Below are 13,733 nucleotides of genomic sequence, written 5' to 3'. Positions count from 1 at the left end.
CTTCATACTGCAGGTGAGTGATGACTCCACCTGAGATTTAACACTCAATCATTGCATCAGTGCAGAACTTTGAACATAATTTTCAAAAATTTTCCTCCGCAACACAAACAAGAGATAAAGCAGCGACATTACAAGCAAGTAAAAAGTTATGATGTTGATAAACACATAACCTGCTGATGACAGTGTAAGCGAACCAATCAGAGGAGACTTTGAAGGTTCATGTGCTGATGGGAAAAACAAGCTGTTCTATCAGATAATCAAACTCAAGACACCAATATTAAGAAAACATATTTTTTAAAAACAAGATACTGCAAATTGCTTCTTGTATTAAACAGATATAATAATTACTTGTCAGCAGGAAAATAGATTTTCCAGTTTATAGTACTTCATGAACTCACCAGACAAGCAGACAAACATAACTTTGACAAAATAAAATGAGAGTCAGAACAATAAAATGAGACCCTGCACTTCTTCGCTGTACACGCTGATAAAAAACATGAGCTCTGTGTATTTTGGCCGTGAGCAGGCACCGTACCATGTAGCAGGGAGCCAGCTGCTGGTGGCTAGCGGCTAGGCTAGCAGTTTCTAATAGATTAAAAAGGTATCTTTTGGTGGCCATTTAACAACTGCTTTCACTTTACTATTATCATCACAGCACCACAATCATCCGTGTAATTTTTGCCTGCCTTCGGGGGGTAAATGTTATCTAATAAGGAAGCAGCAATTGGGCGGAAAATCGCCCAATCTGGCAACATCTCTTAGGCGTAAAAGATCCAGTTATTTTTGGCTTGCGTGTCAACTAATCAGGGGCCCATCAGGAAAAGCTGAGTATATTACACACATACCGCCGCCGGGTGGATAAAAGTACACCCTTTGGCACACAGACAAAGACTGTAGGCAACACTTTTTAATTAGTTATCGAACATTTCCGTAATTATGTATGATTTATGTGAGAACAACAACTGAAATTTATACACACACATAAAACAACAATAACAAAAACAATCTTTCATTAAAATATGTACAATATGTACAATTGGAATTTGCAGTTCTTATTGGACCACACGTCCCTGATGGGTCATAGACAAGAGAAGTTAAATCACACAGACATTTAACTCTAACCATTGTCAAGATGACAAATATGAAAGACATGTTGATGCAAAACTATTCTGGAAATAATTTCAATAAAAAGTTGTGAAGAATTGGGGAACCTGTTTTTAAAAACCAAGTCCGATCAGCAGGAAAACAAAGAGATGCAGGAATCTGAAAAGACGACAAACTTGTCAACTTACTTTATTTCCCAAAGAGGGTTAATATTACAATCAGATAAAATAAAGATGAGTATAACGCAGTCATCTGTGGTTAAATACTCGTCCTTTGAGTTGTTTTAAACACACGTTTCACTCATAAACATACATGTAATCTGCCGCTCTCTTCCTGCTGGGACGTAACACGAGTTTAACAGCACAACAAGCCTCCGTTTCCTTCATCCCTAAACTTTACAAGCTCTGAGGTCAGAGGTCACAGCAGCCTGATATAATCGATCAAACAAACATTCCACATGTAGAAGTCGTGGACGAAGAGTTTCACACTCGGTAGCTGCGATCGATCTGAGATAAAAAGGTAAAAGGTCGTTTCCTGTCAGTGTCTCACCTTAAACAGAAGCTGATCAATAGAGGAGAGGCGAGAGAGGTTTACCTGATAACCAACACAGCCCCATTCTCTCCTGTTTTATGGTATTTTTATTACATAACACGGCAAATATCAATCAAAAAAACATTTAATGAGGCGTCACATTTAACACTCATGTTTCACAAAAAATCAATTTCCTTTAACAACCTTAAAACTTGACTTTTAGAGGCTGACGTACTTTTTAGACTCATTTTTTACTTGATTTTCTACTCCGACCAGCAGGGGGCGACGTAACAACTTTGCTTTAGAGTAAACGTACGCAGACGTTGAGCTCTCCTCTCCCAACATTTTTGGGAAACTGGTTCCCATCTGCGTCTCTCTCTCTCTCCACCCGTCTCGTCCCTAAGCTACTGTGGCTCCTGCTCTCTGTCGGGGGGTCATGACCTGTTTGTTTTGGAGGAAGGGTGAAAGGTGAAAGGTCACAGTGGCATGGTTTGGGGGGGGTTGAGTCCAAGGGCTTAAGTAGGCCTTTAAGTTGAGAGCTCCTCTCCTGTGATGACAGACCCTGACTGATCTCTCTGTCCTTCACCATGACAGAGAAAGAGAAGAGGAGGAGGGGGAGGAGAGGCTTTGAGTTTTGATGAAAGAACTCAAAAACAGAGGAGAAAAATATGTTAATTATAAGTGTAAAATGAAAGAATGATAGTGAGAGAGTAAGACGAAGTGGTATTTCAGCCAGTAAATTGAAATTGGAAAGAAAAAAAAAAGCTACAGAAGAAGAAAAATGGCTGGAAAAAGAGGAAGAGAGAGTGATGGATGAGGAGAAAAAGAAGAGAGGAGCAGAAGATGAGTGATGAGGAGGAAGAGTGAGGAAGAAAAAAAAAACGGATGAGGAGAAATAATGAACACTGTCGCCTCCTAGTGGCAGAGCAGCACAACTGTCACACAAACGACGACCTTTAATCAATTTTAAAGAAAGAAAAAATCATCAGATGTTTGATAAAATGTTAAAAACTGTCATTATAGATTCTCTCAGTCTGTTAATGATCAGTTTGGTCTCAAAATTGATCAATAAAACTATTATTTTTGGGGTTTTTTCCCCCCATAAATATGATAACAATTAAATATTCTGTCTGCTTGTGGTTGTGATGAAACAGTTTTTCAATTTGTGGAAGTTTTTATTATTGTCCTTCACAGTAAACTTGGAAAGATTTAAGAGGTGTTTTCTTCTTTCCGGATCTGGAAACATTTTACAGCTCAAATAAGATTTATCTCTGGTCTCTGCTTATTTAAACCAAGTGAAGCAAAGTCACATGATGGCTTTTATTATCTCTACTTTAGTCATTTAAATTTCAAACATTATTCATGCAAAAAAAAAAAAAAAGAAACAAAAAAGACGAAACAGAAAAAAGAGGCTGAGCAGTTACATTTATGTCTTTTTTTTAAATAATGAAACTATTGTAGTTGACCTTCAGTAATTAAGTTAGTAAATGATTGAATTGAAGTGAATCCGATTATGTTTTAAACTCTTTGTGTTTCAAGCCTTCACTCTGAAACCTCGTGTCTCGTGTGACGTTCGGAGATTCAACTGTTGGACTTTTTTACGTCACTGAAATCATGAGTCTTCATGCGTAGATGTTGTCATCATCAGGGGAAACACCCCCCCCCCCCCCAAAAAAAAAAAAATGTTTAAGTAAAATACCTAAAAAGAAACCCTGGAGTTAAGAGGTTATAAGACGACTTGTCAAGTGTACAAATGTATTTAGTTTAACGAAGTTAGAGCAGAAAACTCCATACGGCGGCATGTAAACACACACTTTCTCTTTCTCTGACACGCACACACACACTTACTAGCATACCAACGCTTTATCCCACTGTGTGTGTGTGTGTGTGTGTGTGTGTGTGTGTCGGGGGGGTGGGTGGGTGGGGGGGGGGTCGTCACCCTCAGCGACAGACAGCCGTCCAGTCGACCAGCCTCGGTGCCGCGGTGGTATGTCGAGTGTTTATAAGGCGTGGTGACCCGTTGTGACCTCTGACCCCCGAGACAAGGAGGGTGAGGGTCACATGTACTAACACCACTTTGTGCTAATGGATAACAGAGAGAGAGAGAGAGAGAGAGAGAGACATGACCTTGGAGATTTTTTCGACCAAATTGCACCAAAAACTTTGAAACGTCTATTTCAGCTTTTTTGTTGCAACTAACAGTTATTTTCATTATCGATTAATCTGCTGATTTTTTCATCGATTGATCGTTGCAGAGAAAATGCAGTTTACCATTTCTTAGAGCCCAGAGTGATGCCTTCAATTTGCTTGTTTTTTCTATTTTCAGCTTATATTCAGCTTCAGCAGTCTGAGTTCATCATATCAAGCGGATCTTTTTAGCATCAAATTCCCTCTTTGTGTTTCCTCAGACAGTGTTTCCCTGTTGAGCTGCGGTGGAAGTATAGTAACGAAAAGAGGAACTTTGGCACTAAAAAGACTGTAACGTTGAAAGATATCTACTTGATTTGACTCATTTGGACGCTGAAGCTTCATATTAGCTTCAGATAAACTTTTAAATACATTTTTGCACAGAAGGAGGACTGTGGATTTTGTCCTCCATCACTTCCATTGTAAATGCATTATGAAGGGATCTTCTAATGTTCAGTATGAACAGGAGGAATGATTACAGCAAGAAAAACAGGTTTCAATGCACATCTGGGTACCTGACTGTTGTTTTAAGACACACTTGAAAAAATGTAAACACGTCCTTTAAGGTTAGAAACTTTCCTTCTTCTTCTAAAGAATGATTTTGACTGATCGCCTGGATTTTTTGTAGCACCTGTTTCTCAAAAATGCATGTTCACCAGCTCTTTTACTCGCCTGTTTTACATGATCTATTCTTTAGCTCAAACTCTCCTCGGTCTGGATATTTCCCCTCTTTAGGACAGATTTAAAAACAGAGGCGAGAGGGCGGTAAAGCTGAGAAGTGTAGAATCTGATTGGAGGAATCACTAATCCACTGAAGCAGCGTCTTCACATAGATTTTAGATGTTCAAATCTACCATTATAATACTTAAAAAGTCATTCAGCCTACCACTTCGCTACTGTATTGCCAGATAAATTTTTCCAGAATATCGACTTTGGCTCAAGTTCACATGAACCCCGATATGGAAAAGTTTCTGGTCGATTTCTGGGTGCAGCTGAATGTCCAAAAAGAAAAAAAAAGATTTAGTTATATATCTCTTTTCTTTCCTCTTTCTCTTCTTTTCCCTCTCGCTTGCTTATTTTACTTCCTCTATCCCCTCTTTCCCTTTCTGTCCCTCTATCATGACATCATCTGTCCTCCGTGTGGTTGGGGTTTTAGTTGGAGCGCCGCTGCTATATTAAACCACCCCGATTTATTTTGGCCCTTCCTTTGATCTGTCCTCGTTAGAGCCGCCTGCCGCTAGTGCCACAGGGCCACGGGACCTGCCAGCCTCTACTTTATAAACCCTCACAGTGTGTAAAACGAAACACACACACACACACACACAGCATGTGGATAAAATCAGCAATAAAAGCTGGGTGTGAAAGTTGAGCGGATTAAACAAGCGGAGATTTGGTTCGGTCCCAGGGTGCAGTTAGTGGTGATGACAGACGCGGAGTGCAGTGTTTTCTGAACGTGACGGGAGGATTGTTGAGTGGGTGTGAAAATTCACAGCTAAACTGTGAAGTCACTTTTTATGTAGAAACTGAAGCTGAGAGCTTTAAACCTGTGATTAAGTCTAATAGCTCTGAGGTGACGTATCAGGTGAAAACTCAACATAAACTGTCGTCTAAGTTTGATTCAAGGCCTTATTAATAATTTCCCCTTAAGTATTGCCTGATATACTGTAGGTTACATAACATTAAATACAACATACAACATTGTATCGGGTAACATATTACTTAATTGTGATCAACACACATCACAATTTTGCCTCCAGGAGCTTTACAATCTAGCACAACATACCACACCCTTTATCTTCAGTTAGGACGAGGAAAAACTTCCCCCCAACTGGAGGAATAAAATGGAAGAGCAACAGAGAGAAGGAGGATGAACAGACGTACAATGGTGTGTGTTTAATTTGGCCTGCCGTAGTTTCATAAACTGTGGTAACTAGTCGAGTTTATTCCTCTCGGCTCTGGCAGCGTTGATTGCAATTGAAGAATATGTGACTCAATAGACTAGAATGACTCTTTCATGTGTTTTTAATATCGGACAACAATGGAGCTTTATAGCTGTGAGACATTAGATATACAGGCTGTGGCAACGCGGTCGATACTTGTTAGTACAATAAACGCATTGTTGGTTTTAGCCTCCTCGGAGAAATTGTTGATAATAATACAATTCAGGTAAAATAACACCGGTTTCATCTTTTTTAAAGAGGCGACGCAAAGACATGGAAAAGTACACTAGTGATAAAATCTTTCCAATAAACCGTCACAGTTTGCAAAATACTCCTTCTATCAAATCAAACAGCTGACAGACGGCGTTTTTGACACATTCGCTTCCTGAATTGACACAAGTCCTGTAGCATGGACGAACTGCTTCTGTCTGTATGATATGATGTATTATATGAGGCTACATGTGACTCACTGTGTCACGTCTAAACCCAACAACCAGCAGGTAAAGATGCTGTTTCATTGTGTCTTTTATGGACCAAACTAATAAAGAATAAAAAACATGAACACCATTTTCTGAATTCTTGTATATAAAACTGTTTGTATAAATCTGTGTGTAACAACAGCATACAGTAGGTTGTATAAATATGACACTGACTCCCTCCCTTCCTCTTCCTCCTCTTCATCTCTCCTGCAGGAGGGGAAGGCAGACTGTAAACAGGAGAAATGTCCGCTGGTGTCTGAAGACTGTGCTCTGGTGGTGAAACAGACGGGAGCCTGCTGCGAGAGGTGTAAAGGTACGAAAGACAGACTGATATCTTCTGAGCAAAATGTCACCGACATCACAAAACAGGAAGTGAAAAAGAACATTTTTAGACCATATCTTGTTGTAGAATGTGTTTTTATAAAACTTATATGTCTATATTTCTATGTTGTGGTGTTTTCTCATTGCCTTTAATAGAGTTTGAGTTAATATTATATGATTTATTTATGGATTACATAAATAAAGTTGAAGTTAAACTTATTTCTAACATGGTTCCAAGATGTTAAAAGACAAACTCAACAAAAAACTGAACAATGAAATCTAAAAATCACATCATGGGAGCCACACCAAAAAAATACAACAAGGACAAGAATGTTATTGAAGATTTCCTTATAAATCTGTCTAAAGCTGTTCCATAAATACGTCTTAACGTGACTTCTATGAGCCTCTTTCTGTTTTTAACAACTGGATGTGTCACTTAGTAGATCAATAAATCCCTCAAACAAAGCGAAGAGCCACTAAAAACTGCTCCTGTTTTTTTTGGTCTTTATGAATCCATGTGGTTCTCATGTAGAAATATAAGAACACACACACACACACACACACACACACACACCTACACCTCAGCAGGGGTGCGGTCCTTTTGTTTTGCGGGTTCGACGTTTTTTTTTACGACGCGGCACTTCGTTAGGAGAGGCGGAACGAGCTGGAGTCGGATATGGAAATCCCCTCGTCGCCACGGCGACTCGTGTTAGTTTTCTATTGTGCGGTTCAGCCGCGCTGTGACTGAAATCCAGGGACCCCTCTGTGTCTTTACTTTGGAAAAAAAAACAATCCTTCCTGTCATATGTGTGTTTTCTCACTTCTCATGAACTCATTGCACACAGTTAAACACACAGACTCACAGCCAGACTTGCATCAGTTTATTGGGTACAATTTGCTTTAAAACTGCCTAAATGAAGCGGTTTATACGTGCGAGAGAGAGAGAGAGCTGAGTTATACTTGGCTTGAAGTACATAAAAAAAAACTTTTTAGACTGTAAAAACAAAAACTTTAGAATCAGGGTTTAAAGACTCTTCTTGAACTCGAGAGAGACTTTTCCTCCATCTTCAAAGTTGGGCTTAAATCATCGACCATAAACCAACACGTCCCCTGCACCGAGGATGGTGATTGTTTCTCCATCTCTCTCTCTCTCTCCTCATTTCCCGTCATCCTCCTACTGTGTGTTTCTTATAAAGGCGTAAAATGTCCCAAATAATACTCGTTTACCAAACGAGCGTGAGGACCAGAGCCAGCAGGAACCCAAAAACAAAAGTTTTACGAGTCCAAACTACCACACTGGAGCTGCATTTTCAATGATATCACTTCGGAGCTTTCGGTCAGTTATTGATTGTTGAGAAACGCAGATGAACCAGAGGAAAGAGGATGTGAGGACTGAGAGTGTATGAACAGGATATCTGTACGTCCTCCTCTGCGGTGATACGGTTAACAGAGGGTTTGGTTTACAGCAGAGGAAAGCAGATCAATGACTGCGATCGGGTTACATCATTGTATGGAAAGTTAAACATTGATCTGAGACCACTTACTGTAAATGGGGATGAAATGAATAGGCTATTCATTTAGTGCAGAGCGGACGGGTCGGTGGGTGTGGAGTTACTGAGCAGCTGTTACATCCAAACAGCCAGACTGCAGAGATTTAGTGTCCAAAAAATAATGTTCATATTCATAGAATCTGGATTTTGCAATGAGGGAGAAGGAGGAGATGTAATTTTAAGGAATTTTAATGAGGTAATTAAACTTTTTTTTGTGTGAAAAACCACGTCAGACACAAATTATTATTCTAAGAAAAGTATTTTTATATGTTTTAAAATATATCTGGAGACGATCCTTAAGGTTTGTAAATGTTTTAGTGATTTGAAACTTAAACTAAGATGAAAACTTGGCTGTTATTAAAAAAGACAAGAAGTAGTTTTCTGTAAATCCAATTTAAATAGACTAATATTTCTTTTCTGAACTGCTTTTAACATAATTTCATCATCAAACTGAAATTAAGAATCTAAACATCTCTCTGTCTTTCTCTCTCTCAGGTTGCATGTTGGATGGACGCTCCTATAACAGCTCAGTATCCTGGACCAGCTCCACCAAACCCTGCATAACCAGACGCTGTCAGGTGTGTGTGTGTGTGTGTGTGTGTGTGTGTGTGTGTGTGTGTGTGTGTGTGTGTGTGTGTGTGTGTGTTGTCTGGCTGCTCTGACTGTCAGCAGATGAGAGGTGAAGTGACAGTGTTGTTTCAGCTCTGACGTCATGTGGAAACCTCTGACCTTAGATCTGAAAAGAGCTGAAACATGCTGTTGTTAGAGAGGACGGTAGAGATACAGGGAGGAGAGAGGGAGGGAGGAATGAGTGGTGTTAGGAAGGAAGGATGGAAGGAAGTAGGGAGGAAAGATAAAACCAAAGAGGCAGAAAAAAAGAAGCAGGAATGTGAGAGGAAGAAACAAAGAGGGAGGGAAAGAAATGAGGAAGCAAAGGAAGGAAAGACAAAGAAAAGGAAGGTAGGAAAAAGGGAAAAGAGGGAATAGCCCAGGAAGAAAGGGAGATGCAAGAGAAGGAAAAGAAAGGAAAAGGAAATGAAAGAAACAGTGAAGCAGGAGATGTGACGGAAGAAGGAACGATGGATAAAAAGAAAGGCAGAGTGGAAGGAAGTAGGCAGGCTGAAAATGAATACGAGATGGCAAGATGGCATCAAATATTTAACAAGGCAAAAGTCACACCGGCATGCAGTGGTGGAAAGTAACTAAGTACATTAACTGACGTACTGTATTTAAATACAGTTTTAAGATACTTGTCCTCGAATTGATGCTACTTTATATTTCCACTCCACTATATTTCAGAGGGAAATATTGTACTTTCTACTCCACTACATTTATTTGACAGCTTTAGTTACTTTTCAGATGAAGATTTGACACAATGGATAATATAACAAGCTTTTAAAATACAACACATTGTTAAAGATGAAACCAGTGGTTTCCAACCTTTTTGGCTTTTGACGTCTTACAAAAAGCAGTGTGTAGTCGGGGTCACATTTCACATGTCTATGAGTTGTTAACAGCTCCACCAAATAGTGATTTTTCCCTCTAAACTTCTCACATACTTTCATTTCAATAAATGTTCAAATGATCCAATATTTCAGCAAAAATCAAAGATTAGAGAAAAAGTCCAAAAACTGAAAACAGATTTGTGTATCAGAACTTTGTTTTTTCTTCTTTCCTCTCCCATTAATCATCTCACGGCCCCTCAGATTTATCTGCTGACCCTTTGGAGGGGCCCGACCCCTAGGTTGGGAACCAGTGGCCTAAACTAGCTAACTGTATATAAAGTAGTGTAAACTAGCTCCACCTCCAGCAGCTACAACAGTAACATGCTGCTCTAACACTGATGCTTCACTATTAATAATCTAATGATGTCATATATAATAATATATCAGTCAGAGGGACCAAACCACTACTTTTACTGCAATACTTTAACTACATCAAGCTCATAATACTTATGTACTTTTACTGCAATACTTTAACTACATCAAGCTCATAATACTTATGTACTTTTACTGCAATACTTTAACTACATCAAGCTCATAATAATTATGTACTTTTACTGCAATACTTTAACTACATCAAGCTCATAATACTTATGTACTTTTACTGTAGGAGGATTTTTCATGCAGGACTTTTACTTGTAATGGAGTATTTTTACATTACATTTAAATTACAAACATAATGAAAACAATAAATACAACTTTTACAGACAGAAAGAAAAGAAGAAAGACAAGAATGAAAGAGGAGAAAGCGTGGAGGAAGAAAGGATGACAAACGTAATAACATACGAAATAAAAGCTTTCAAAATGTACAAACTGAACAAATTATTTACTTCCTGGTTGCGACAGGAAGGTGTCATCACTGAAGCGGAAGTGCAGTGTGTCGTCCACTGCAAGAACCCCAAAATCCATCCCAAGAAGTGCTGCCCCACCTGCCCCAGTGAGTACAGTCACATACACCTGCTCAACACGACGAGAATGTTTGTATTTTTATTTAAAAAGCTCCGTATGTTCACTTCCTGGAAAACAATGAACTAACATTCAGCTCCAGGGTTCCTGTAATGTCTCAGGAAATCTTTGAAAGCTTGTAGATTTTTAAGAAGATAAAATACAGCTTTTAATATTTTTGAATGTCTGGGTGGCCTTGGAAGAAGGTGCCTGAAGAGAAAAACCTGCAACATTTTTTATTTTGTATTTAACTTGAAGATCTCCAGTGGACAAAAGGTTTAAATTTGACCAAAGTTATAGTTCACCTCAAGTTTTAAGTCCTTGATTTTACTGCTTACCTTTGATTAGCAGTTTGTGACTTTATGTATTGAACATCCTTTATGTAACCTTTAAGGCAACATTCCTAAAATTAATATAATTGACTGATATACATAATTATGTTGGAATACAAATGTTTTTTGAAACTACAGGAACAAAAATGTTTCTCATTCACTTCCTCTGAAAAATAGAATTTAGTCTGTTAATGTTGTCATTTTATTAACCAGGTTTAGTGCTATTTTTAAAAGTCTTATTTTTCAGCAATGTATTCATTCTTTTAACCAAAATGCTTCAGACGTGTTTAATCCATCTTAAACCTGCCCTGGATAACAGCCTCGGGTGTGCTGAGAAGATAAAGTGTGTAACGTCTCCTCCTGCAGGTTGTATCTTTGAGGGTCGTCTGTACAAAGAGAAGGAAGAGTTCAGTCCAGAAGGCAAACCCTGCATCAAGTGTACCTGCACTGTGAGTACACAAACACACACACACACACACATAAAAACACACAAACACATTCTGTCCTCCCAAATAAGTTCGTTTTGGAGTCTCCTGGGAGTCACAAACGTTCGGTTGGAACAACATCCTCTTCCTTGTTTTTTTCCCCTCCTTTCCTCACCTCCCTCTCTGAGTCCCCCCCCCTTTGCTCCTCTTCCTCCCTCCCTCTCTACACAAACAAACCCTACAGGTACGACCATAAACACATTACAGCATTAATGTGTTGGCACCTTGTTGAGGCGACCTGTAGGCTTGTTAACACATATACACACACACACACACGCAGAGGTTTGCTGGTTTAAAATTATTCTCTGACTTGGCTCCATGAAATATTTCCATTACAACATCATAAAATTGAGGTTGACTATTAAGACACTACATGCTGACTGTTGGTGCTAAAGATTTGTTGTTTTGTTGTTTTTCAGGGAGGACGGACTCTCTGCATGAGGGAGGTGTGTCCTGTCCTGTCCTGCCCGGCCCACCTCAGCCACACCCCTGCAGGACAGTGCTGCCCCAGATGTCTCGGTAAAAAAAACACAAATCATCCTCCTGACCTGACACCTGTGTGGAGATTTATGACACAGTATAAAGGAAAGACTATCAGAGATTTTTTGATAATAAAGTCGAAAAATTCATGAGAAGAAAGTCAGAGTAGCAGAAAAGTAGTCACTTTTATGAGAAAAATAGAATTTTCTAATTATTCTTAAAATTACAACCTTATTCTCATAATATTATAACTTTTTCCTGTAGGAATACCACTTTATCTCAAAATATTATAACTTTGTCTCATAACATTACAGCTTTTTCATCTCCAGAGAGATTAATCTAGTAAATAGTTCTATCTATTCTATCTATAATCTAATAAAGCAGAAGCAATATCACCGGCCCTGCTCAAATGACACGAACCAGCAACAGTTCAACATCACACAAAAGTCAGCCAGCTGTGATCGCCGTCTTTCTGAGAAACCTGCGGACTCTTGGCAGATTGTTTCCTTGGCTACTAAGCACAGCTGCATCCATCCTGCTCTCTTCAGCTCTTTCTATTGGCTATAAATTAACTTGTACTACTTCTATTTCTATCTGTTGAATAGCAAAAGTTAAATCACAACCTGAAAAAGTCACTAAATAACTCTTTGTTTCCAGTTTTTGTGCCTCTGCTTCTCATCTTTGACTCTGTGTGTCTCTCCTCCTCCTCCTCCTCCTCCTCTTCCTCCTCCTCCTCCTCCTCCTCTTCCTCCTCTCTCAGGTCAGAGGAAGGTGTTCGATCTGTCTTTGGGAAGCTGTTTGTTCCACAGCGAGGTCTACGAGAACGGCACTTGCTTTTTACACGACAACTGCACCACCTGCACCTGCAAGGTACCATCACACCCGCACCATCAGTAATTAAGGATCCAGCCCATAATTATTAATTCAACCCACTATCCCTCCATGACCATCTTCTTCTTCTTCTTCTTCTTCTTCTTCTTCTTCTTCTTCTTCTTCTTCTTCTTCTTCTTCTTATTCTTCTACTACTTCCCAGGATTCCACAGTGGTGTGCAAAAAGCGGTGCTCGCGGCCGGGGAGTTGCCAGGGTAACCAGTGCTGTGACGAGTGCCTGTCCTATGTGAAGGTGGAGGAGGTGAAGTACTGCAGAGTCCGGAACAAGATCTACAGGGTGAGAGAACACAAACAATACCTGAAGGATGGATGGAAGGATGAATGAATGAATGATGTATGGATGGACAGATGGACGAATTAATGTCATTGGAGGGATGGATGGATGTTTGGACAGATGATGGCTGGATTGATGGTGGTTGGGTGAATGAATGATGGATGGATGGATGGATGAAGGTTGGATGGATGAATGATGAATGGATGAATGATGAATAGATGATGATTGTATAGATGAAGGATGGATGCATAAATGATGGTTGTATGGATGAATGATGGATGAATGATGGATGAATGATGGATGGATGAATGATGGATGAATGATTGATGGATGAATGAGTGATGGATGAATGAGTGATGGATGAATGACGGATGGATGGATGAATGATGGACAGATGTGTTCTGAGCTTGTTGTGTTTCTCTCCTGCAGGAAGGCGACATGTGGTCGTCCGTTAACTGCACGCTCTGTGCCTGCGTTAAAGGAAGCGTCGAGTGCCGGCCTAAACAGTGTGTACCAATCACCAGCTGCCCCTCGGTGAGTGACAGGCCCCGCCAGCCAATCAACAGCTTACATCCTGTTTGCAGGGTTTACATCGTGACATCACGGTTGTTGTTCGACCTGTAACTTAACAGCCAACATCAGTCTCTCTCTCTCTCCACTCGATTCGGTTTCTTCTCTCTGTTTCTCAGACACGACCTGTCCAACACTCACA

General features: G+C 39.7%; 1 protein-coding gene across 2 annotated transcripts in view; it reads left to right on the top strand.

The window, feature by feature from the left end:
* Nucleotides 1-13,733, top strand: part of bmper (BMP binding endothelial regulator) — a 38,086-nt gene that overhangs the window by 14,002 nt on the left and 10,351 nt on the right. For both annotated transcript variants that reach the window (XM_067600499.1, XM_067600500.1), the window contains exons 3-10: nt 6,455-6,554; nt 8,608-8,690; nt 10,461-10,551; nt 11,258-11,340; nt 11,796-11,895; nt 12,617-12,726; nt 12,890-13,024; nt 13,451-13,555. In XM_067600499.1, coding sequence (XP_067456600.1) covers nt 6,455-6,554; nt 8,608-8,690; nt 10,461-10,551; nt 11,258-11,340; nt 11,796-11,895; nt 12,617-12,726; nt 12,890-13,024; nt 13,451-13,555 — 807 coding nt within the window. The remainder of the gene's footprint in view (nt 1-6,454; nt 6,555-8,607; nt 8,691-10,460; nt 10,552-11,257; nt 11,341-11,795; nt 11,896-12,616; nt 12,727-12,889; nt 13,025-13,450; nt 13,556-13,733) is intronic.

This window comes from Thunnus thynnus, chromosome 10, assembly GCF_963924715.1.
Source record: "Thunnus thynnus chromosome 10, fThuThy2.1, whole genome shotgun sequence".
Lineage (NCBI taxonomy): Eukaryota > Metazoa > Chordata > Actinopteri > Scombriformes > Scombridae > Thunnus > Thunnus thynnus.
Note: the sequence above shows the minus strand (reverse complement) of the source record. Positions and strands in the feature narration are given on the sequence as shown.